Raw genomic sequence first — 27,018 nt, 5'->3', positions numbered from 1 at the left:
CTTCTTATTGTTTAATAACATTTCTATGTATGGGTTAACCATACTTTATACATTTATTGCTTGAAGAACAAGTGAATTATTTTCAGTTTCTGGCTATTACACTTAAAGCTACTATAAATTTTCACATACAGGTCTTTGTATGGACATATGTTTTAATTTCTGTTAAATAAATACCTAGGAGAGAAATTATTGGATCATAATATAAATATATATTATATATTTAACTTCATAAGAAACTGCTAAACTGGGGTGCCTGGGTGGCTTAGTTGTTAAGCGTCTGTCTTGGGCTCAGATCATGATCCCAGGGTCCTGGGATCACGCCCCACATCGGGCTCCTGCTCAACAGGAAGCCTGTTTCCTCCTCTCCCACTCCTCCTGCTTGTGTTCCCTCCCCACTGTGTCTCTCTCTATCGAATAAATATATAAAATATTAAAAAAACAAAAAGAGAGACTGCTAAACTGTTTACTAAAGTAATTATACAGTTTGCGTTCCCACTAACAATGTATGAGAGGTCCAATCACTCTGTATCCTCACGGGCAGTGACTGTTTTAGGTGTCTTCTCTTTCTCTTTCTCTTTCTCTGTCTCTCTCAGGAAATCTCACTACAATTTGTCAGCAGCCCCAAGGAGACCTCTACGTGGTAACCTCCCTGTCCCTGCCCATCAGCCATTGAGGAATGGAGACTTGCAGCAATCACATAAATGGGTTTATGAGTGGATTCTTCACCCTGACTGAGCCTTGAGATGACAGCAGCCCCACCTGATAGCTTGGCTGCAACCTCAAGAAAGACCCTGATTCAAAACCATCCACTTAAGAGGCTCCCAGAATTCTGACTCTGAGAAGCTACATGAGATAATATATGTTTTAAGCTGCCAATTTGGGGTAATTGATTACACAGCAATAGATAATTAGTACACTGAACTAAAACACTGGCATGAAGCTCAACAATGATGCCAGGTTGAATGGAATAGAGATTTCATGGGAAATGATGCCAGAAGACTAGTTTTGTGTGGATTGTGCTTAAGGTCAGAGCTTCCATCCCTAGTTCCTGGACCACACCTAGAATATCTTTATCTCAAAGGAGAAACACAATTTTCAAAATTAAATTAACTTTATTTATTTAATTTTTTTTTTAAATTTATTTGAGAGAGAGAGAAAGTGAGAGAGAACATGAGTTGGAGGGGGGATGAGGGAGAGAGAAAGAAGCAAACTCCTTGCTGAGCAGGGAGCCTCTCACGGGGCTCAATCCCAGGACCCTGAGATTATGACCTGAACTGAATGCAGATGCTTAACAGACTGAGCCACTCAGGTGCCCCCAAACAAACTTATTTAAAAAAAAATACAGTATTTGAGGGGAGGGTATGAAGAGGGGCCACATACTCAAATAAAGATTGTATTGTCTCAATTCTCTGAATTCTAGGTGTCAATCTCCACATTGGTTTTTTCCCATGTCTTTATCAACAGTTCTAATACTCTATTTTATGGCTTCTATTCTCTTGACAATTTTCAGGTATATATAATTCTTTACATCCCATTCTTCCTCCTCATCTTTCTTCTCTTTCTTCACTTTTTCCTTGGAATCCTACTTTAGTGCTTCAGAGAGAGACCCAAGTTAAAACTTCTCCCATGGAATCTGATCAGGCACAGAGAAGGATGAAGGAGGGGATGTCTTTACCTCTATTTCCAACTGGTCCCCGATTCCGAGAGAGGACAGTTATCCTGAAGATGTGAGTATGGGAACTGTATGGGTGTGGAGAAGGGCTGGTGGGTCTTGGCTGGTTCATGGTATTTCAAAAAGGCTGGCAAAATCTGGAGGCACCTATGTGGGAGGCAGAGTCCCCCCAGTGAACGATGGGAACTCACATCAGCCAGCCCAAATGAGTGTTTGACAGCAATTAGAGGCTGAGATTAGACAGAATCCCTCGACCCTCCAATTCAGTTTGAGCTCCAGGGTGGTTGGGTATGTGGGGAGGGAGGATATCAGGGTAATGTTTGTGACAGGGTCTCCCCCCGCCCCTTTAATGTATTTTCTTTTGGATAGCAGCCAAGATTTTAGGCCAGGACAAGCAACACCGATGACTCTTCTTCTTAGAGGAACAGTGGGATTTCTGTTACGCACACCAAAAACATTGTCCAAAGGAAAGCTCCTTTCACTTAATAAAAGTGGCTCTGACTCCCTCCCACAAGGTTCTTCACTGTCTCTAAAGCTGCACGGGGCCTTTCATGCAGCCACTGAAGGAATGTAGACAGGTTTCTAAATGTAGCACCCTTAAGCTCTCACGGCAAAATAGCCAAGCCCTTCAGCACAGAGATGCCTTTGGCAAACCCACCTGACATGGAATTTCCCAAGATTTCCCCCACAAAAGAGGGTAGGAAGTTCTTTTGGGCTTCATTTGTCCCTCCCATGCAGCACTATAAATATGACTGAACTTCTCTATCAGCCCTGTTGCTGCTTTTTTGATTCTGCACAAAACCCATTTGTCTCGTGATGCTTCCCATTGAGAGCCCATCCTGGAAAGCTTCCTGCCATGGAAGGGGGGGGTGGGTGGGGAGGAGCGGCACAAAGCAAAAGAAATGGGAAAATGTTCAACAAATTCCTTTTCACCTGTGAGATTTTCCTCCTTTTTCTCCAAAGCCTTATTTGCCTCATCTATGGACGGTTCAGACTGGAAGAAGAATCTGCATAATTGTCCCTGCAGTTTCTCTATCTCTCGGAGGGTTCAAGTGACAGAGGTTGTTAGCCCGAGAAACAGGATGTTTGCATTATTGATTAGGCTACGCTGTTTTGACTGAATTAGTGGAGAATATCCTCGGCTGCTTAGCATGTGTCACGTCCGCCTGCTTCTTGTCCATCAATTCTGGGGAGATTCCGTGGCAGCCGCCTGTGTTAGACATCACGTCTCACCTTGTCCTCTCAGCCTGCCGGTCACCTTACCCGCTGTGCTGATTAAAAACCTTATCTCTACCAAGAAACTGTCTGCTGCTGTTTTTGTGGCTGTGACCCTGGGGTAGTTGTTCTGCGCCTTGGTCTATCGTTTTGGTAGATTCCCACTGCTGTGTGTCTCTGCTGTTTGTACAGAGTGGAGGCCCACACGGCTGAAATCAATGACTTTTTCATTTTAGTTAGTTGTGTGACGGGGGCAGCTGAAGATGAAAACAAACCGTTTTGTTCCTTAACTACGTTTCTGGCTTATGGAACGAGGCTGTACACTGATGGGTTTCAAGCTTTGGTACCCAAAATGCAAATTTCTCAGCTCAACTGACAGATTTGGATGTGGTAGGTCTCAGAGGGGACCCGGGAATCTGGATCTTAAACAGCCTGAAAATTCTGGTTATCGATGAAAAATGGGACCTAGTGCAAGAAATGTAGCCTCATAGCACCAAAGAGTTGAGTGGAGGTTAAGAGATCAGGATTCTGTCTTAGTAGCTTCATGACAAATCAAAGAGAATGTTGAGGGAAAAATTCCAACACTTCAGTTTATAGCAAGGAGATTATTAGCTACTGAAGGAGATTATTTACATCTAATTTCTCTTTGCTTGTAAATGTACTCTGGTTGGTACACTTTGTGGATAATCACTAATCTTACTACTCAATTATCTTAACAAATTTAGGACATCTATTATCCTTTATGGACCAATTTTTATTGCTATGAGTCACAATAGAGAACTTAAAACTAGACCCCAAATATTTGTAAATTTAGTGGCATTTCAAATTACTCCAGAAAAATAAAGGATTGATTATTCCCTACATGATAGCAACTCTTTTGCCATTTAGATTGAAAAAGAAACTGGATTTCTACTTTTCTCTTCACTCCCAAAGAAGTTATAGGTGGATTAAAGATCTGAACTGAAAATAAATAAAGCAGCTCACATGCTAGAGCAAAAAATGAAGACTTCTCTAAAAAAAAAAAAAAAAAAAAAAAAAGAAGACTTCTCTTTAGTATCTTGGCATTATGTAAAACCAACACGTCTAAAAGTTAAAGATAGGCATCTTTGTTTACATAAACTGTTGTATGATAAAAATATAATAAAAGAGTCAAAACTCAAGCTTAAAATGAAAGGTGAAATTAACAAGTTGGGAAAGATTTTTGAACAATAAGATTTTTGAAAATAAAGATTTTTGAAAAATAACCCATAAATAAACTATAATTTATGAAATGACATTTAACCCTGCTCAAAATTACATGAATGCAAATGAAAATAAGATGATTTTTCATCTATTTCATAAAAACTAACATATTTTATAGTATTGGCTTTGAGGAACAGTGAAGAGCACTTGAGCAATCTCTATACTAGTTTAAAATACTCATATTCTTTGATCCAACTGTACTTCTAAAAATGTATTGAAGAACTATAAATGTACATGCAACCAGGACAAGGATGATAATTACAGCATTGTTTGTAATGGTAAAAAACTGGAAGTGATGCAAATGATCATTAACAGAGGACTGGTTAAATAATTAATGGTCCATAATACTTTGTGCTGTTTAAAAAGTATGGTTAGATCTACTTATCTGCACATGGGGAAAAAAAAAAACCCCACCAAAATACATCATAATGTTTAAAAAGAAGAAAGGGGCACCTGGCTAGCTCTGTCGGAAGCGCATGTGACTCACAATCCTTGGGATTATGAGTTTGAGCTCCATGTTAGGTGTAGAAATTACTTAAATAAGTAAGTAGGTAAATAAACTTTAAAAAATAAAAAGAAGAAGTCAGGGTACTAAACAATGCGTATATTTCTATATAGTTGAAGGGGTCCAGTATAGGATCCCCTGTAGAATGTGCCATTTTGGCATGGGGATTATTTTGAGCTGAAGGCACTTGAGACCCTGTGGGCCCAAGAGAAACTTTGTCCTTCCCTTAACCACATAGAAGAATCTAAATTGGGGGTCTTTCCCAGAATAAGGGTTATTTACAGAGATCAATTTTACCTGAGTGACCCATCTTCATGGTAGGGCAAACATCTAATTACCAAATATCTGCTCTTCTTATTACCCTGTAAAGTGCATTTCTCTCCTTTCAAATCCCAGACCTTTTCTCTGAAGTCTGACACCCCTGTCACCCAGACCCCTATAAGCTCCTTCTCCTTAGTTCAGCATATATATTTCATTTTGCCTGTCTTTGATGTTTATTTTCAAGCCAATTCCTACAGAAACAGCACGGAGCAGAGTAGATGGAGAGTGGACACTTGGAAGGATCATAATCTCTGGAATCCATGTCTGTGTGGATTCCCTGTGTAATACGCCTAATAAATTTGATTTTCTCCCGTTAATGTGCCTCATGACAACTTGGTTCTTAGTCCAGCCAAAAGGACTTTTGAAGGGACAGGAATTCTTGCTCCCTGACACAGTAATACCTCAGAAAATGTATCTATATATGAAGAAAATGTCAGAAAACGTTAAGAAACTATTAAAAATGGGGTGCCTTGGTTGGGTCACTGCCTTCAGCTTGGGTCATGGTCCTGTTGTCCCGGGATTGAGTCCCGCAGCAGGCTTCCTGCTCAGCTGGGAGTATGCTTCTGCCTCTGACCCTCCCCCTTCTCATGCTCTCTGTCTCTCTCTCTCTTTCTCTCAAAAAAAGAAATTGTGAAAAATTGATTAACTTTGGGAATGGAAGTGAAGATTTGGGGATAGAAGTAAGACTAATTTTCATTATACATACTCTTAGATTGCTTGAAAATTTAAAATCGTGTCATGTATTATTAAAATTACTGAAGAATAAACTACTCGAGAAAGCAGGCATTTAACATGCCTCAGCTGTTTTGATTATAGCGTAATGTTTGTGATAATTATACTTTGTTAGTAGAAAGATCAAATTATGTTTAATAAAACAAATCAATTAGACATATGAATCATTTACAAAGGTGGTTATTTAAAAAAATATCCAATGTGTAGATGACAAAACTTCATTAGGAAAAATTTATGCATTTAGCCTAGCATGTATGAAATTCACTGTGTCATACTGCTATGCAAAGACGTGCCTGACACACTCTCTGTAGCATGATGTCCTTTCAGGACCTTGCCTAGTCACCTCATGTTCTTCAGCCGGTCTACTTTCTTGGAAATGGGCACTCCACTCCAAATTTTAGCATCTGGAGAGTAACTATAAATGAATGAGGTGTGGTTTGGATCTCTTACCCACCAGCCCTACCTGTTATCCAAGAGGAGAATGGCCTGGTATGGGATAGAACTGTTAGTAATACAGGAAAACAATGACATAAAAAAATGAGACTTGAAAACACATTTTTAGTACTGGTACTTTAACTGGTTGTAATTGAAAATTGTTATTTCTCCTCCAGTAACTAAAAATTCATTTCTGCAGTTATAATTAAAAGTAATATATACTCCAAAAAAGTAATATATACTCATTTTTGGAAGTATGGAGAACTAGAATTTATACTATATTAACAGAAAGAAATTCCTCTAAATTATGAGTACAAATTCAGTTTCCTCCAACTTCTGTGTTCGATTTATCATGTAAAAGATAATTTGGATGGGGAAGGAAAGTTATGTGTAACTTTTTTATATATACATAGGATAAATGCAGAAACATAAAAACTAAAAATTTCACTCTTTTCTTTTGTTTCAAATTTTTATTTAAATTCTCATTAGTGGGGGTGCCTGGGTGGCTCAGTGGGTTAAGCCTCTGCCTTCGGCTCAGGTCATGATCTCAGGGTCCCGGGATCGAGCCCCATGTCGGGCTCTCTGCTCAGCGGGGAGCCTGCTTCCCTCCTCTCTCTGCCTACTTGTGATCTCTCTCTCTCTGTCAAATAAATAAATAAAATCTTCGGGGGGAAAAAAAATAAATTCTCATTAGTGTAGTATTGGTTTCAGGTGTAGAATGCAGTGATTCAATGTCACTCCTAAATAGGGAAATTGGGAGTCTGTGGAGCAGGAGAGGTCACATGCTGAAGGGACTGTTTTGACAACTCCGTTGTCTAATTTATTTATTTTGCCATACCATGCTTAAAAAAGAATACAGAAACACTGTAAACTTTAAAAATACCCTAAGAACTTTCATGAGTCCCTAATATTCCTCATTCTTATACAGAAACGTGAAATAAAGATGAAGCCCATTGCTGAATCATAAACCAACTGAAAATAACTTAATAAGAGAACACAAGAAGTATCTTATCTACTTAATCACACAGATAAAAAAGAAAAAAGGATCCAAAGAAGGCACAGAGGGAAGGAAGAGAATAGAACAAAATGCCGGAATGGAGGGAAAGGAAGCTATCCCTAAGACTAGAGAGATTTCCTTCCTCTGAAGCTATAAAGGCTCAAGATTTCCACAGTAAGTCTGCTACTTTGAAAATGTACTGCTAATCCTTCGAGATGTAAATGATAGAAATTCATGAATAATGGTGACAACAATTGTCACCAGAAAAAGGTGAATGGTTAGAGTGGATCCTAAGAAAAACCACTGGAACGAGATAATGGAAATCTAAAAAGGTGTAAGAACTGAAACAAATCAACTTATCACAGATAATAAATCACAGCACAATGTTACTTTCTTTGGTCTGTGTCTTTATGTGAAACAAGAGTTGCTTTTTTGTATCCCACAGATCTTCTAAGCCCTCTCCTGGGGAGGTCCTTGGTAGTTTATTTTCAAGCCATTTCCTGCAGAAATGGCACTGAGCTCAGTAGATGGAGAGTGGACGCTTGGAAGGATCATAATCTCTGGATAAAAGCCAGAGTTGTATCCTGAGGAGCTGGGTAGTTTTAGAGAGACATGGTTTGGGAATCTTGGAGTTAAATGTCCCCAGCTGGCAAGTTGTAACATGTATTTTTTGTTTAGGCGGAAACTGAGCCTTACAGATGTGAAATTTTTAAAAAAGGAAAAAAAGTCACGGTTGAGAACTAATCAGTCTTTCTTAGAACTATTTTGTGCTTTTTATGCATCCTTATCAAATCCAAATACATAGTAATGGTTTAGAAAAATCTAAATAGGTATGTGTTTTATTTTTCTGTTTCCTACTAGAATAACGTAAGCCTGGTAATGTTCTATATCTACTATCTGACATTTATAGTTCCTCTCCTGTTTTAAGTAAACATCAGGTACTTAGCTAATTAAATCTAATATTAATAGAGTCTTGTTTATAGGAAAGTGTCCACTTTCAGGATGTTGTGTGTAAGTCTTGATAAAATTACATAGATAATGAGTGTACTCTCTTTTCATAGGCTGACCTTGAAGTCACCACCGCCTGAAAAGGGCTCAAAACAAAAAATGATCTAAGGGTTGAAACAAGATAAGATCAAATTGATGTCATGGTAATTACATGAAGGACCATTCAATCACTGGGTGGAATTTACTGTTGATCCCTGGGCTTAGATGCAGGTGGGAACATGCAGTTTTTATTACTCTGCTGGTATAAAAGACAAGTGACAACTTTATTAACTGTAGTTACTGAGAAATCACAAGGCAAAGCTAAAATCCCTCTTCAGATCCACAATCAACTGCCCTGAACACATCCTGCAAAAAGTCCTGAGGAAGGTAATATAAATGAAACAATTTCTGGGATTCTAATTGAGTAAGGAGTATAATATTCTATAACATAGGTCAGCTATGCATAAGCCTTCGTGAGGAGACATTTACACGTTCTCTTTTTGGCACTCATAATTGAATTGGGAGGAAGTCTGCAAAACTGTGGTCCGTGATCACAGGCAAAGATGTTATCTAACAGAAACCAGAAACCAGAAACCAAATGTCTCCTGCTGAGATCTGCAAGTGCCTGTCAGTATCTAAAAAATTTTCTTCAAGAAATATTGGGTGTCATTTGAAAGACATTAGTTTGAGTGGTTTACAGGGGTCAGGTAGAAAGAGAGTAGATATTACATAAGGTGTGGAGACTGTTTTACCATCGGTTTTTATTTATTTGTTTATTTATTTATTTAAAGATTTTTGTTGTTCGTTTTAGAGAGAGGGAGAGAGAAAGCATGAGCGAGCATGTTATTTGGGGCAGGGGGAGAGAAAAGGGGAGGAGGAATCTCCAGCAGACTCCCTGCTGAGTGGGGAGCCAGACTCTGCTGGGTCCAAGGACCCTGAGATTATGATCTGAGCCAAAATGGAGAGTCGGACGCTTAACAGCCTGAGCCACCCAGGGGCCCCTAATCAGTTTTTAAATGATGCATAACTATATCTTCAATCTGGCCAGTGATAAAGCTGCTCACTTGTTTAGCCGAATGAATGACCATAGCTTCTGAATAGATGTTTTCCTGTAGACGTGAATAGAGTCACGCTGAAAATTTTTGGACAACATTGTTTGCATTTTATTCTTTCATAAAATGCTACAAAAATAAGAGTCAGAGCTATTTCTCCAGTTATTACTGATGACCTTGTAATTCTGAATCTCTTGACCAAGTCTAGTTGGTTGTGTTCTAACGCGAGTTTCTGGAAACTTTTGTTAACCTTATATTTACATGAGCACTAGTTGAAACGGCAGCTTATTGGGAAAGTGAGACTCGAAAATAAAAGTGCTCTCTTGTCCCTCTTTATTAGTTTTGAGAAATAGGATTTGGGCGCATGGAAGAATTATGGGTCTCTTGGAGAATGCAGAAGCTCCATTTAAACATCATGGGAGCTTTTATTTCCTAAGCACTTACGATCCTTTCCCCACCCAAAAATAATATTTTTTTAATATTAGATCTAATTTTCTGAAGATACCTTTTTCTAATTTATTTTTATTTATTTATCTTTTAAAAGATTTTGTTTACTTATTTCTCAGGGAGAGAGAGAGATCACAAGTAGGCAAACAGAGAAGGGGGAAGCAATGCAGAGAGCCTGATGTGGGGCTTGATCCCAGGACACTGAGACCATGACCTGAGCTGAAGGCAGAGGCTTAACCCACTGAGCCATCCAGGCACCCCTGAAGATACCTTTTAAATAATTACTTGACCCAATGCCAGATCAACTATTTAAAATATTGGTCATCCAAATTGCATTGTAATACTTTGCTATAGTTTGAATTATTTAAAAAAAGATAAGAACAGTTACGATTTATGAATAGCTCCTGTGCTTTCATTTCAATTTTAACTTTGGTTTTGGTTCAAGTTTCCTTTCTCTCTCTCTCTTTTCTGTAATAGAGTTTCTGAAATTTTGAGTCATATTTCTTACCATTTCCTGCTGAAAAGGGTAGCATGTGAAGAATGTTAGAAAAGCAATTGATTATGTTCCAGAACAGAGTCTCGGTTTCATTGTACATTTCTTATAAATGTGGGACTCAAATTTACATGAAAACTCAAAGTAAAGCTGTGAAATAGAAATGGTAAAATTAGAAAGTAATGTACATCTTGTCCAAAAAGAGATCAGGATAATCTGCTTTCACAAAGAGAAAATGTATAGGAATCAATTAATATTTCCATTGAGAACAGTACAACTCAAAGCACCAAACTCCTTTTTTTTTTTTTTTTTTTACAGATTGTGAATCCTGGAGGGTTTGTTATCAGTTTATGATCTTTGCAAATTCTGGTCTTGGTGTGTAACATTTCAGCATTACATATTGTAATGTTGCACAAAGTAATCTGGTTATTTCTTGGTTCATCAGACTCAGAGATAACATTATAAAAATGCTCTAGCATTCTTAATACAATAGAGGGTTTAAACAGGGCTTAAGGTTCACAGAGGGTTTAGAAGGGGCTGAGGCTGAACTAGTGTGGAATCAGGGGCAATATTGGGAAACAAATTAGAGAAGACAATTGTAACAGCATGATCTATAGGTAAATCAATGTCCTAAAGGAGGTAATGGATTAACTAAGTAGGGCCATAGAAGTGGTATGGGTGGAAGAAGTATGATCTTAGGAAAGATCGTTTTCCACGTGACCTTGGCTGATCCCTTTAATTTTCTGAAGCATAGTTTTCTAGCCTGCAAAATCTGTGCCACCACAAGGCTTTCCTCTTAGAGATGTAAAAAGATTCACACAAAGGACTGTTAACGTGAAAGTCAATGTTTCCTCCTTTCTCCCACAGTCAGATACCAGTCCTCACAACTCGATCAGGTATAAAATGCCTCTCTATCCGGATGGAATGGCTTTCTTGAGGCTGTTCTGAAGAAGGTGAAGTCAGATAAATATGTAAAATCAAAAATTACATGGGCAAGTTATATTTAAGCTGGCATAACATAATACTGCTCTAGACAAAAAGATGTCAACATCTTATTTAGGGATATACCATCCGAAAAAGTCATTTAAGAACTCCATTGTAAAATATAAAGATTTGAAGGCTGTGTAGCGAAGTGTGGTTCAGAGCTTGGAGTTTGGAATTGTAAAGAGATATTCTAAAATCTAGGCTCCACTAGCGACAAATTTTGTGACTTTGTCTGGGTTACTTTGCCTCAAGAATTTCTTTAGCCAAAATGAAAGTAATACTTGACAAGATTGTCATCAGTATTGAATATGTTTATGTGTTCAAGGTGCCCAAAAGAACATCTAGCACACACAAGTGCTCCATTAAATGTAGGAATTATTTTTAAATCAGAGTTCTTTTTTTTTTAATATTTTATTTATTTATCAGAGAGAGAGAGGGGGAGAGAGGGAGCACAGGCAGACAGAATGGCAGGCAGAGTCAGAGGGAGAAGCAGGCTCCCTGCGGAGCAAGGAGCCCGATGTGGGACTCGATCCCAGGACGCTGGGATTGTGGCCTGAGCCGAAGGCAGCTGCTTAACCAATTGAGCCACCCAGGCGTCCCAAAAGCAGAGTTCTTATTACTACCGAAGCCAGTATTACAGATACTGTGTATAATGTTCACTCCAAATGTTTTTTCACACATTGCTACATTTCTCAAATAGAGTAAACTGAATACGTGTTATAGAAATAACCTCCCACAGGGGAAAAGTAAGAGGACAGTAGAAAGGGGAGAAAGCAGAAAGGCAAGATTGGGGTCCTATGTTTCAGACCCTGGAGGAAAAATTTTTGTTATAAGAGAGAGCAATAGATATTTGTTCCAGTGATCTATTGCTGTGAATCCAATTACCCCAAAACTTCGTGGGTAAAATAAGTTACTGTTCTGTCATAGTTCTGTAGGTGACCCTAGGCTCACCTGGGCAGTTTCTCACTTGGGTTTCTCAGGTGTTTATGGTCAGGTTGTGGCTGGGGTTGGAGTCATCTGGAGGCTCAACTGGACAGGTCATCTAGGATGACTTCTTCATTTCTTACTGCTTAGCCTTCTTTTCTCTCTCCGGGTAGGTTGGCTTCTTCTTGTAGGGTCATCTCAGAGTAGTAGCACTTTCTATCTGGTAACTGTTTTTTGTTTTTTTTTTTAAGATTTTTATTTATTTATTTGACAAGCAGAGGGAGTGGTAGAGGGAGAAGTAGGCTTCCCGCTGAGCAGGGAGCCTGATGTGGGGCTCGATCTCAGGAACCTGGGATCATGACCTAAACCCAAGGCAGCTGTTTAATGACTGAGCTACCCAGGTGCCCCTGGCAACTGTCTTCTAAGAGACAGGAAGCAGGAACTGCCAAGTTAGGGCCTGGATATACCTAACAACCGGCCCAATATTGTTCCTGCCATATTCTATTGGTTTCAGTAGTCAAATGGGGTACAGAAATAGACACACTGTGGGTTTTCTTCCTCTTCCTCTTCTTTTTTTTTTAAAGGTTTATTTATTTGTAAGAGAGAGCATGAATGGGGAACAGCAGGCAGGGGGAAAGGGAGAAACAGGTTCCCCACTGAGCAGGGAGCCCAATGTGGGGCTCAATCCCAGGACCGTGAGATTGTGACTTAAGTTCAAGGCAGATGCTCAACCGACTGAGCCACCCAGATGACCCTAGACACACTGTGTTTTGTTGTGGAAATGGCAAGGTCATGCTACAGAAGGAATGGGCTGAGATATATTTTTGTTGCCACCTTTGGGAAATACAACCTGCCACAGAAATGAAAACTTAGGGGCAATGAACAACAAAGGAGCTTTTCTTTGAAGCTCTTCTGGTGTTTTTATTACAGAAAAACAAATCCTTATAAAGTAAGATACCAGGGAAGAGAAATCAATAACCCTGCCTGTCTATTCTATTATTGAAAAACTTCAAGGCAAATGAAATATGTTTTTATGCCTTAATGCTTTTAAATGGGGATGATGTGTGGTGTGTCAAAAGATTGCATCAAAATAGCTCAGAGAAACACAACAAAATACAACGCACAAATTTAAAAAGTTACAAGAAACATTCTTATATTGCTATAATAATGCTCCATATAAAACTTTTCTAGCCTTTGGATATTTTACTTTTCTGAGTGATAAACTGATACTATCCAGTGTTTTATTCTGGCCAGTATTTATTATTCCAATAATGTTAATTTTAAAAATTGGGAATTTTTAAACAGCAAACACTTGAAATTCTCATTTAGAACAGTATTTTGTGGTGCATAGAGTCCGTTTTATCAAAATTTTTATAGATTTAGTATGCAGACAATTTAAAAAATGCTGATATGCCAGGGAAACCAGAGGGTAATGGAAAAACCAAGATTTTAATTACATAATTAACATTGTAAAGTGCCTTTAAATAAAAATTACAGTAGAAAGTGTGCATCTTATTATAAGCCCCTTAAATTTATTCAATTAAGAAAAAAAACTTCTTGGGGCACCTGGGTGGCTCAGTGGGTTAAAGCCTCTGCCTTCCACGAGGGTCGTGATCTCAGAGTCCTGGGATCGAGCCCCGCATCGGGCTCTCTGCTCAGCAGGGAGCCTGCTTCCTCCTCTCTCTCTGCCTGCCTTTCTGCCTACTTGTGATCTCTGTCTGTCAAATAAATAAATAAAATCTTTAAAAAAGAAAAGAAAAGAAAAGAAACTTCTTAAAATATGACGGTTAAAAGAATGGTCATGGGGATTAAAGTTATTTTCATAAATCCATAAGCCCTTGAATTTTCTTCTAATTACTGCTTTTTTCCTTTATTTTTAAAATAAATATTTAAGAGAAATATCTCAAGGTCATCTTTTGTTCGGTGCTTCCTTATGGAAACCCCTGTTCGGTAAGACAGAAATGGTACAAGTTGTGCTGTAGATTTCTCCTGTCCATGGAACCGCTTTTTTCCATTTCCTTCCTCCCCATTTCATCTGGAAAACAGGTGGGATCCCTTCGAAGGTTTTGTGAAGACACAAAGCACTGTTGCTGTTTTGTTGTTGTTGTTGTCTTGTGAAGCACTCTTTGGCATTTATCGGACCTCCTCCCTCCACCTGGCTTTGAGTTACCAGGAGGCATCACCCCAACCACCCAATTTTTCTCCTGAGCTCTTCTGCTGAAGGATTTGGCCTTCACCACGACAGGTTGTGCTGGCAGCTTTCCTTTCCCCAAAACTTTGCAGCAGCCGGACCACACCACATCAATGATGAGAGCAGCTCCCGTCCTCTTTCTGGCCACATTTCTTCCAGTTGCCTGATGGACTTGGTCCCACACTTTAGCAAGGTTGACAGCTGGGCAGAAGCTCTGGTTCCATGTGATAGTGGGCTGTAGTTCCAAAGAAGGTCACAGTATCTGCACAGATACTGTGCAGATACACAGTATCTGTAATACTGGCTTCGGTAATAATAAGAACTCTGCTTTAAAAATAACGTCTCCAAAGTAACCTGGGTATGATTTGTTGACGTTGATCCTGGGCGGATGACACATGCCACCAGGACGACCCTGGGCCCTGGGTGCTTCTGGTGCTTGCCCAAGCAGCCGTGGCTGTGGCTTACGTTCCCCGGAAGTTTCCAAGTCTTTCTCAGCCTGGACGGCATGTCAGCAGCCCAACGAAAGAGACACAAAACACTGTTATGTGACTCATAGACGGAAATCCCATCCCTAATACTGCCCCTGATCTGTGTGACTTTACTTGGCCTTATTTTCCTCTGGATCCTGGGATGCTTTGAATCCCACTGTTTGCCACCTGTAGCTGCTTCATAAGTTATGGGGACTACTGAATCCACGAAGCCCCTGAGCAAATATCAAAACACTAAAATATGCATTTACTGCTATAGAGATTCTTTTCTGGTCAAGTAGATGCTCCTTATCCTTATTTGCTTGTCATCTCTCCTTTTTCATGTCCTTCATCCAGCAAATGCCTCAGTGTTAACAAATGCTTTCATTACAGCATTCTTCACCTCTCAGAGTTACTTGCCTTTGTATCTGGGCCAGAGAGCAGGAAGCTTATTCAGGTCTGTGTCACCAGTGCTTGGCATGGTGCCCAACATGTAGCAGGTGCTTATTCAACGTCTTTTAAGTCTTTCAGAGGTTCAACTTGGACCTTAAATTTTGCACTTAACGACATTGAACTCCTCTCAAATTATCCCAAACTCGTCTTTTTATTTATTTATTTTTAGCCTATTTTAAATTATTTTTAAAATATTTTATTTACTTATTTGAGAGAGATAGCACAAGAGAAAGAGAGAGAGCATGAGTGAGGGGGGAGCTGAGGGAGAGGGAGAAGAAGACTCCCTCAAAGCAGGGAGCCCCATGGGAGGCTCAATCCCAGGACCCTGGGATCACGACCTGAGCCAAAGCACTTAACTGACTGGGCCACCTAGTTCCCCTCTCCCCCAAACTCATCTTATAAGATAGAGAAAATAGTAATTATCTATATCCAAGAGTGGATGAAGTGACCAGGGACAGATTGAGGGAGCATTAATCAGTCTCTCCTTGTCCCCCCAATTGCTCAACCATCCACATCATCATCTTTGGAAAAACTGTCAGTGAATATGTTAATGGGTCTGAGAGTCTCTGTGTGCCTGGAAGCAATGTTGGAATGTCTAGAACCTAGAGGATCATTGAGGCTGGGGGCTGGAGCATGGGATCATGCAAGACACTCATTCTGGACCTGCGGTGCAGTGCACATTATAAGAACAAGGTAGAAACCCACTTACTGCACCTACAGCGCGAGAGCAAAGAAAAATGTTGCCAGGGTCACTCCAAGCTGAGGTTCCTTGCTACTGGCCCCAGGCTCTTTAAATTCTTCCACCTAGAAACAGAGGCAGTCACTCAGCAGCAGGCAGAGGGGGGGCTGACTCCGTGGAAGTTGTGGGATGATGGATGGCAAACATTCTACTTTCCCTTGTGACGTTTCTCCTTCAAATCTTTCCTCAGGTTGAGCTATGGCTATCTTCTCTCACCAGGCAAGACACAAAACTAACAGGCCGAGCCTCTGTTTGGTAAACGATTATCAAATACCTTTCTCATGCCAGGCAATATGCCAAGGATTAAAGGCTCTACCTTAGAGGTTCCCTTTCCTTTGTTACTATTCACTGAAGGCAGCTGGACTTTTCCTCTCCTTGTTAGTTAGCTGGGTTCAATTGGGCTAATGAGGTGAAGCTTTGGGTTAACTAACCCTCCTGAAGTCAGTTACATTTATACTGTTTTGTTCAAAAAGAATTGTACCTCTAGTCTTAGCCAGTCATCTCAAAAGCATGCTATGAGTCAGACAGGCTTCTCGGTGTGGAGAGTGTGGATGAGTCACCCCTCCCATCACCACCTTTAGAAAAACCGAAAACCTTATTCTTTGGCAGTGGGGGGTGGGGAGGAATAGCAGCATCTTTGCAAGTGAAGGGCAGAATGTCACATTGTACCAAGCACTTGTAATCTTCTTGGAGCAATCTTTGATATACATGTACATCTCCATATATGTGTGCATACATGTGTGTACAGATATGTGTGTACAGGCCAGAATTGTCGATAGACAGGTGCCTAACTTTATAAGGATTTTTTTCTGCCATAAAAACAGAGCACAGGGGCACCTGGGTGGTTCAGTTGGTTGGGTGAAGGCCTTCAGCTCAGGTCATGATCCTGGAGTCCTGAGTCCCATATCTGGGTCCATGCTCGGCGGGGAGTCTGCTTCTCCCTCTGACTCTCCCCCGCTCTCATGCTCTCTCTCTCTCAAATAAATAAATAAAATGTTAAAAACAAACAAACAAAAACAAACCACAGAGCAGAGGAGATACAAAGAGAAGCCCCCTGGTTATTCATTGCCCCTAAGTTTTCATGAGATAGTGGGTTGTATTTCCAAAGAAGGTCACAGAAGTATCTTAGACTAAATTCCCTCTGTAGTATGACAGCATGTGTGCCACTTCCATGTCCAAAAGTGGGGTGTCGATTTTTGTACCCCATTTGACATACAGGGTGTGTATGTGTGTGTATGTTTCAAATACTTGGCCTATCTAGCTAGCTGGTTAGCTTATATGTACTGGTAAAGCATTTACCTATTTTGTAAATCATTTAATTTATTAATTATTATAATCACAATAAATAATATGAAAATATTAATAATATTAAATTATGGCAATAACATTCTTCTATACTTTCAAGAATGTTGTCTTTTCCTCAGTCTTAGCAAATTTAAATTTGTGCACACATATAGTTTGATGTAAACTAAGAGATGAGACACCCAATTTAAACCTTGGAGCTCTTACATATGCTTTTTATTAAAGCTTTCTTTTAAATTCTTATGACTTTTATATCTCAGCATACAGTGTGGCATATTCTGTGGCATATTCAACACTTAGAGATTCACATGTTAGCCAGCTACAAATTAGGGACTTGGTGAGAACATAGAGTCTCTAATGAATTTATTATTTGAAATTATTTTATTTTAGTTACTTTATTTTATTAAACATTTATTCTAAGTCCCCATTCAAGAGTTATCTTTTCTTTAATGACAGCTCTACATTAGCAACTTTGGGTTGATACTATGATTATTGTTGTAAAGTCCCAGCGCAACATAATTGCATCTACTCTGTGCAAGACCCGGCGGCCAGGGATGGTGGTGGATCAGAGGAGCGTAGTTTCTACCCTTAGGAGGTTTTCACGGAAATGGAGAGACCAACATGTACATTACTGGCTAGAGTACAGGGCAGATTGTGGAACTTGGTCTAAGAATTCCAAGCAAAGTGGTAGGTGGATGCAATGGAGAGATGTATTCCGGCTTTGGGGTTGTGTGAAACCTTCATGGGGAGGCTGGCAGCAGGACCACTTCTTAAAGGACTGAGTTGGATGGACCAAGATAGAGGAGAGAGGATTTCCTGGCCAAGTTGAGAAAACGCACCTTCTGTTGGATTCACACCATTCTGATGTGGCAGGTGGCGGGAGGTAAGAGCATGTTGGAGCACTGACCATGGCATCAGATGTAGAGGGTCTGGGATGTCTGCAAGGTACCCACTTGCAATGCCAAAAGAGGCTGAGGTCAGGAAATCTGAATAAGATTGAGCATATTTTGCAAAATAGCATAAATCCCAGCTGGACATAATTATTTTTCCTGTCTTGATTCTTAACGTTTTTTCCCAAATTCCAAAGCAGAAAGACCTGAAGGTGATTTGAATGATAAAAATATTTATTTAAATGTTTTCAGCATTTGAAGGTTAATCCCTTTCTGCTTGATTAATCCTATTTCTTTTTAAAAATAAAGATAAAGTCACTTCTGCTACTGAAAGCTACAGCAATGGTGACTTTTGTTCTGCTTTTTCAACCTGCTCTTCACTTTACCGTGAAGCAGATTCTGAAATGTACGTTGACTTCATGCTCTCACATTCTGCAATCTTGTTATAAATGTTTCTCTCTGAATTAATTCTGATATAATTGTTCACTGCATAATGCTGAATTTTCATAATATATGAGCTGCAATATCAAAGCACAAAAATGATTCTAGTTTAAAAAAGGAAACCAGTTTCAATTCTGAAAATTTCCTTGTGGCTTTGTAAATCACTTAAGCACTGGTTCTCGGACTTCGTGGTTTCAGAAACTGTTTATGCTCTTAAAAATTGTTGAAGAGTCCAAAGAATTTTTTATGAAGTTGTATTTCTCAATATTTACTGATTTAGAAATTATGTTAGAAAAAGTTTTAACACATTTATTCATTTTAAAACAATAAGATTTAGCCTATTACATATTAACACAAATATATATTTATTAAAAAATGACAACTCCCAAAACAAACAAACAAACAAACAAACAAACAAAAAACCAGTAAGAAAGATGGCATGGTTTTATCTTTCTGTATTTTTTTTCCCAAAAATTGGCCTAATAGAACACAGCTAGATTCCCATGTGCATCTGTACTCCATCTGTTGCAATTGCATGTGTCATGTAGCCTCTAGAAAATTTCTCTGAACACTCACGAGAAGCTGAGAGTAAAAAAAGTGAATAGCATCTTAGGGTTACTATGAAAATCGTTTTGACCTCACAAACTCACTGAAAAGTTTTGAGAGTCCCCAGATCACACTTTGAGAACAACCAACTCAGAACAATGTTTATTTGGTGCTAATTAGGTACAGAGATAAATAAAACCCATAATTACTTATGTACAAGTACATACATCAGGGAGAAATAATAACATACCTCTGCTTTAGCCTTACTTATATTCATACAGTTTGTTTTTCTGTATTATGAACTGTTAGTTCTGCTGACAATTTTTTTCTTAAAAGATGTATAGGTAGATATAAACCTTTGGCCAAAATATGGTCTCATTCTGTCAATCTGCACGAAAAATAACCACAAATTTTGACTCATGCAATTTTAAACCTCATTTTAGAATGCCCTTAAAAAAAATCCCTGTTTTGAAAAATTATAGATTTTTAAAATTCTTTTTTTTAAAAAGATTTTATTTATTTATTTGACAGAGAGAGATCACAAGTAGGCAGAGAGAGAAAGAGAGAGAAGCAGGCTCCCTGCTGAGCAGAGAGCCAGATGCTGGACTTGATCCCAGGACCCTGAGATCATGACCTGAGCTGAAGGCAGAGGCTTTAACCCACTGAGCCACCCAGGCGCCTGAAAAATTATAGATTTAGAAGAAGTTGCAAAAATATGTACAGAGAAGACCTGGGTATACTTTAGCCAGTTTCTCCCGAAGATAATACTGTGACTAGTTGTAGTATGATGTGAAAACCAGGAAATTGACATTGGTACAACCCACAGAGCTTAGTCAGATTTCACTGGTATTGTATGTGTGTGTGTGCTCGTGTGTGTGAATGTGTGTGTAGTTCCATGCAATTTTATCCCGTGTGTACATTAGTATGACAACTATGGCAATCGAGATCCAGAACTGTTCCATCACCACGTGGCTCCCTTTATAGCCAGTCTTATCCCCCCCTCAGTTCCCTCCCCGACACTAACTCCTTAAAACTGCTAATTTATTCAGCATCTCTCTAATTTTATTATATTATATAGAGTGTTATATAAATGGAATCATACAGCATGCAACCTTCACTCAACACAATACTCTTGAGCTCCATCTGCTTTGCATGGATATCAATAATGTATTCCTTTATATTGCTACATAGTATTAGCTCATGTGGATATACCATTGCTTGTATAACTATCTGTCTACTGAAAGCGTTTGGGCTATTTCCAGTTTTTGTCTCTTATAAATAAAGCTGCTCTGAACCTCTCTGTATATAAGTTTTGTATGAACATAATTTTCGTTTTTTTGAGATAAATGCCTGAGTACAACTGTTGGGTTATATGGTCGGTTTTATAAGAAACTCCCAAATGGGGCACCAGGGTGGCTCAGTCGGTTAAGCATCTGCCTTTGGCTCAGGTCATGATCCCAAGGTTCTGGTATCAAGCTCCACATCAGGCTTTCTATCCAGTGGGGAGTCTGCTTCTCTGCCCCTCCCCTGGCTGATGCTTTCTCTTTCTCTCTCTCATGTGCCCACTCTCTCTCTCTCTCAAATAAATAAAATCCTTTTTTTAAAAAAAAGAAGCTCTCAAATGGTTTTTCATTTTATTTTCCCCCAGCAATGTTTGAATTATCCTATTTCTCTGCATCCATACCAGTGTTTGGTATTATCATTATATTTTGTTTTAGCTATTCTGATGGATATATACTATTTTGCTGTAGTTTTAATTTGCATGTTACTAAATGTTGATGCTGTTAAATGCTTTCCATGTATGTATTTGCCATCTGTATATCCTTTCTGCTGCAAAACATATTTTCTTCTCTCTCTCTTTTAAAACTATTTTCTTTATTTATTTGAGCGGGGAGGGGCAGGCAAGAGGGAGAGAGAGTAGCTTAAGCAGATTCCCTGCTGAACGCAGAGACTGACTTAGGGATCAATCTCACGACCCTGAGGCCATGACCTGAGCAGAAACCAAAAGTCAGTCACCTAAAAGACTGAGCCACCCAAGTGCCCCTGCAACAGCCATTTTCTAATTAGATATTTTTTTCTATTGAATTTTGAGAGCTTATTGTCTATTCTAGATACTAACACTTTGTTGGATATGTGGCTTGCAAATATTTTCTTCAGGTGTCTACCTTGTATTTTTATCTTCTTGACAAAGCATTAACCCATAATTTAGATGTGGTCCAATTTATTAATTTTTCTTTTATGTGTCACGTTCTGTTGTTAATTCTAAAAACTCTTAACCTAGTCCTTGGTCCCCCCATTTTTTTTTCTAGAAATTTTATAGTTTCTCATTTTACATTTGTCTATAATTCATTTTCAATGATTTTCATGCAAGGTATGAGATTTGTATTTAATTTTTGTTTGTTTGTTTGCCTATGGATGTCCAAATGTACTGGCAGCCATTGTTGAAAAGGTTGAATTCCTGTTAAATTGTTTTGGCATCTTTGTCAAAAGCCAGCTGGTTATGTTTGTGTAGGTCTATTTCTGGGATCTCTATTTTGTTCTTCTGGTCTATGTATCTATCCCGTTGCCAATATCACTCAGCTTTGATTACTGTTGCTGTATAGTAAGTCCTAACACTAGAACAGCGATTCCTCCCACTTTCTTTCTTAAATTGTTTTAGCTATTCTAGATCTTTTGCCTTTCAATAATAATCTTGTCTCTGTCTATAAAAGCTGTTCTGGGGTTTGGATAGGCATTTCATTCAATAAAAAAGATCAATTTGGAAACAACTGACACCTTTACCATGTTGAGTCTTCTAGTTCATGAGCCTGATATGTCTCTCCATTTATTTAGGTTTAATTTATTTCATCAGGTTTTTTTTTTTGTAATTTTCAGCAAAGGAGTCCTGTATATATGTTGGTAGATTAAGTATTTTATTTTCTTTGCAGCAATTGTAAATGGCATTGTGTTTTAAATTTGTTTTCACATTATTGTTTTTGAGGATGAGGAAATGCAGTTCATTTTTGTGTGTTGATCTTACAACATGCAATCTTGTTGAGCTCACTAATTAGTTCCAGGACCTTGGCTGTAGGTTCCTTTTTTTTAAAAAAACATAGATGATCCTGTCATCTACATATATGATAATTTTATTTCACCCCTTTTATTTTGTGTGTCTTTAATTTCTTTGTCTTGCCATTTTACACTGGCTAGAACTTCCAGGACTATACGGAATAACAGGTAAGAGTGGACATCCTTGCCATGTTGATGATCTTGGGGGGAAACATTCATTTTTTCATCATTAAGTATGATGTCAGCTGCAGGTTTTTTGTAAATGCTCTTTATCAAGTTGAGAAAACTTTTGACTCTTGTTTGTGGCAACTTTTTATTATGAAAAAGTATTGAATGTTGTCAACTGATATATCAAATCATTTTTTTTTTCTTCTTTACCTTACTGATATGGTAGATTACATTAAATGATATTCAAATATTGAACAGACCTTGCATATGTGAATTATTCCCAGTAGGTCATATATAAAGCTTCTTATACATTGCTGAGTTTGATCTGCTATTATTTTGTTTAGGATTTTTGCATCTAATTTCATGAGGTATACCGGTCTTTCATTTTCTTTCTTGTGTTCTTTCTTTCTTTCTTGGTTCTTTCTTTCTTTCATACTGAATTGGTCTAGTTTTTGTGTCAGGGTAATGGTGGATTCATAAAATGAGTTGGAAACTATTTCTCCTCCTCTATTTTCTAAAAGAGTTTCTGTAAAGTTGGTGCTAATTCTCCTTTAAATGTTCTGAATTATCTTTTTATTGGTAATTGATGCTCTGTTTATCTTATCTCTCATGGTTTGAACATGAGTAATCCATAACACTTTCACTTAAAAAAATAGGAATAAAACTTACCCACTGTATCTTATTTGAGGTTTTTGTAGGAAATGTAGGGATACAATCCAATTCCCTGTTTGCCCATTCTCAGGTGCGGTAAGGTCAATGCTGGATATGGTCAATCATTCAGCTGACAATGGCTGGCCTGATCTTATGCACTCAAAATGCTTAGGTAAAGCTGTATCTACAGGTCTAAATAACTCAAGAAATGCATTTAGGAAAACTTTGATAAACATTCTCTGCTGTCTGCTCTTGCCACATTGCTGGGTTAGCATTTACTGTTGCACGCTGATAATGAACCTTAGAGCTCACTACTAACAGTGAATATAAAGCGGGAAAGAGGGACACTTGAGTGGCTCAATTGGTCAAGCAACTGCTTTCGGCTCAAGTCATGATCCTAGAGACCCTGGATTGAGTCCCACATAGAGTCCCACATCAGGGTCCAGGTTCAGCAGAGAGTCTGCTTTTCCCTCTGACCCCTCCCCTCTCCTGCTCTCTCAAATAAATAAAATAAATCTTAATAAAAAAAGCAGGAAAGACATTATCCTTTCCTTCTTTTTTTTAAATAAAGATTTTATTTATTTATTTGACAGACAGAGATCATAAGTAGTCAGAGAGGTAGGCAGAGAGAGGGGGGAAGCAGGCTCCCCCGACTCAGAGAGAGCCCGATGCGGGGCTCGATCCCAGGACCCTGGGACCATGACCCGAGCCGGAGGCAGAGGCTTTAACCCACTGAGCCACCCAGGTGCCCCATTATCCTTTCCTTCTGTTCTCCCACCTGGCAGTGTAGGAATGGGAAGGATGAACTCAAATGCTTATACATTTTATATATCACATATAAGCTTATCTATTTTATATGAGCTTATCTCTCTCTTTTGCCTTCTCTGTCTTCTTAGACATTATCTAGTTCAAGTTTCATGTCTTACAGTTAAGAACACTGAGGCTTAGCAGCATGATGTATTTAAAAAGAGAATTTTTTATTTGCATCAAGTCCAATTCTATTGATTTATATTTGAGATGGAAGGATTCGATTTCCTAGCTCTTTCCTAAGGAAAAATTATTTTCCTATTTACATGGCTCCAGAGAGTGTTTGGAGCTATAAGCTGAGGGGTCAAGACACTGATGAGTATTACTAGTAGTACTGTTAAAACTACTAGTTGTTTTTATGACTGGTAAGCCAATTTTAGAGTAACTTTGTTTTCCTTTTCTGTTTTGCAGGAGAGCCATGGATTACTACAGAAAATATGCAGCTGTCATTCTGGCCACATTGTCTGTGTTTCTGCATATTCTCCATTCCTTTCCTGAAGGAGAGTTTACAATACAAAGTATGTGACCGAACGGATTTGCAGTAATAAGAAAAACACACATTTCTAGATGTACATCAATAACTCCATTAATTTCATTTCTACTTCCTTTTCAAATGTGATAAATCTTTGCTGCTGGGTACATATCCAGACACTTTTGAACTATACACATAAAGTTAAATTAGATTCAGATAATGTATAGTGAAAATTTATCTAACATGTCCACTTAAATAGCAGCATATACATTTTCATCTGAAATAAATTCCTTATTATTCCTTATCTGAGTTTTATAAGTAGAAAATGCTCCTTATATAGTCAGCTCGATTTTTTTTTACATTTTTCCCAGAAGATTTGAGAAGATCTTAACATTTCCTCTGTAGATGAATTTTCACATCAGTTAACAAAGGAGAAAAACAACACCATTTTATGCAGTACATTTGTTTTGCTGTATTGTTTGAAAAATCTCATAGAGTAGCTGATATAATTCTGTATGTGATGAAACTGTGAGCTACTCTTGGTTATGGTTTTTCTTAGACAATTGGTAATATTTTAATCCCAGTTCTCCAATGTGGATGCTCCCCATCTGATATCAGGGCTCTCCATTCACCAAGTTTTCTTAATTCTGACTTATTTTTCTCTGTCAATATTTGGAATTTCCATGGCGGGGAAAAAAACAATAGCATGTTCTAAAGGGGAAACTGTTTTGCCTCTGGGCAAAATTCTCCTTTCAGATGAGCATGGTGTTTCATCTGTCAAGTTTTGTGCTTCCTATAGGCATGCTATTAACACTGATAGAGAATCCATGGTTGAAGAGACAGAAACGACTCCTTTTTTTTTTTTTTTTATGTTTATGTGAGAAACTATGACTGTTGAGATCTCTCATGCATCTGCAAAAATTATTTCCCATGAAAATAAATACAATCAGTACAAATAGATACTATGCTTGAAAGTGAACAGCCAAAAAACATTTATTACTTTCCTTCTATTTCCAATGGAAAAAGAATATTTACCGTCTCATAATCAGGGAAAATTCAGGTTCTTTTTAAAAAATTTTATTTTTTGGGTCGCCTGGGTGGCTCAGTTGGTTGAGCAGCTGCCTTTGGCTCGGGTCATGATCCCAGCGTCCTGGGATCGAGTCCCACATCAGGCTCCTTGCTCAGCAGGGAGCCTGCTTCTCCCACAGCCTCTGCCTGCCATTCTGTCTGCCTGTGCTCACTCTCTCTCCCTCTCTCTCTGAGAAATAAATAAAATCTTTAAAAAAATTTATTTTTCAATTAAAAAAAAAAGCTTTATGCCCAGGGTGGGGTTTGAACATACAATCCCAAGATCAAGAGTCACATGTTCCACCCCTTGAGCTATTTCTTTTTGAGTCATTCTTGGATTATTTTACTCTTTGTCTTTTTTGGTGGTAGGTTGCCCAGAATGCAAGCTAAAGGAAAACAAATACTTCTCCAAGTTTGGTGCCCCAATTTTTCAATGCATGGGCTGTTGCTTCTCCAGAGCATATCCCACTCCAGCAAGGTCCAAGAAGACGATGTTGGTCCCAAAGAACATCACTTCAGAAGCCACATGCTGTGTGGCCAAAGCGTTTACCAAGGTGAGAACTTAGAGGGCCCCAGAAGTTTTCTAACTGGCAACTTGAGAAATGTCCCCAGAACACATCCATGGGGTTTCATGTCAGAAGTGTCTAATGACCCATCCTTTGCTTGACATTGGTACATGGATTCATCCCTTTACATCAAAAATAACCTGTGGGGACAAGCTGGACTTATTCAGAATGCAAGGAACAGCTGTGGAGGTGATGAGGGGTGGGTTAGAAGAAAGTATAACATTTGTACACAGGGCAAACCCAAACTTTTAGAGTGAAATAGCTGAAATAGAGAATGTGCAATCAGAACAAGCATCTCTTTAATCCAGCTGCCTACAGACAGTGTTATTTAACATTTTTCAGTTTTGTCCCTCCATCCGTCCATCCATCCATCCGTCCGTCCATCTTTTTTCTCACTTTCCTTTTAGGCCACAGTGATGGGAAATGCCAAAGTGGAGAACCACACGGAATGCCACTGCAGTACTTGTTATTATCACAAATCTTAAATGTTTTGCAAAAGAGCATGTTGATGACTGCTGATTTCCTGGAGTGAAAAGTTAATTTTTCAGTGTTTATGGCCTTGTGAGATAAAACCCCCTTTTTCCTTACCATACTCCTTTTGGTGTGCTTCGGGGATGTACTGCAGCTTTATTGCCTTTCTTGTTATTCTACTATAATCAGAAGTCTAGTTCTTTTCATTTGGAATGAAGTACTGCATTTAGCATGAACATAAAAAGCTGGTTCCTCTGGAAATAAAGCCTTTTAAAACATCATTCTGTCATTGGATTCTAATTTTTTCTTAAGGGTTTAAGCCAGGTACTTTTGATAAGATTCATTGAAGGGAGGGAGCCAATGGGTGAGCCAGGGTGCCATTCACTCAGTGACCCTGGAGAACACTGATCTTGCCAAGATCCTTCTCGTAAGATCCAGAAGTACTTCCTTTAGCCAGTGGGCTAGTTATAAAACAATCTGTTGGTTTGAGGAAAGAAAACACAAGAACCTCCATTGCTATTCATTTTTATATCACTCCTTTGATGACTTTTATAAAAGTATATATATAGCAGAATGGTACTAAATGTATAAAATTTATAAATAAATAATTCTGCATAAATTGAGGACGTTTGATCAGATACTTTCTACTGAGAGAAATGTGCAAAATTAGGGAAAAAGAATTAAAAAACACTGCTGTAAGTTTTGAGCAAGACAAAATCCTTTCCAACCTGA

The 27,018-nt window shown here is 38.6% G+C and overlaps 1 protein-coding gene and 1 pseudogene across 2 annotated transcripts; one reads left to right on the top strand and one right to left on the bottom strand.

Moving 5' to 3' along the window:
• Nucleotides 1-8,408: 8,408 nt before the first annotated feature.
• CGA (glycoprotein hormones, alpha polypeptide) lies at nucleotides 8,409-26,477 on the top strand. 2 transcript variants are annotated; one of them, XM_059399234.1, is made up of 4 exons: nucleotides 8,409-8,493; nucleotides 24,121-24,227; nucleotides 25,619-25,803; nucleotides 26,223-26,477. In XM_059399234.1, the coding sequence occupies exons 2-4, from the start codon at nucleotides 24,128-24,130 to the stop codon at nucleotides 26,298-26,300; spliced, it is 363 nt and encodes a 120-aa protein (XP_059255217.1). In that variant the 5' UTR covers nucleotides 8,409-8,493; nucleotides 24,121-24,127; the 3' UTR covers nucleotides 26,301-26,477. The 2 variants fall into 2 exon arrangements, with proteins under 2 accessions (XP_059255217.1, XP_059255216.1); XM_059399233.1 differs by lacking the exon at nucleotides 8,409-8,493 and adding an exon at nucleotides 17,881-18,041.
• Nucleotides 13,938-14,704, bottom strand: LOC132018691 (large ribosomal subunit protein uL15-like; annotated as a pseudogene).
• Nucleotides 26,478-27,018: the final 541 nt, after the last annotated feature.

The sequence above is a fragment of the Mustela nigripes genome, chromosome 5 (genome assembly GCF_022355385.1).
Source record: "Mustela nigripes isolate SB6536 chromosome 5, MUSNIG.SB6536, whole genome shotgun sequence".
In the NCBI taxonomy this organism is placed as follows: Eukaryota; Metazoa; Chordata; class Mammalia; order Carnivora; family Mustelidae; genus Mustela; species Mustela nigripes.
The sequence above is the reverse complement of the archived record's forward strand: the minus strand, read 5'-3'. Positions and strand labels throughout refer to the sequence as shown.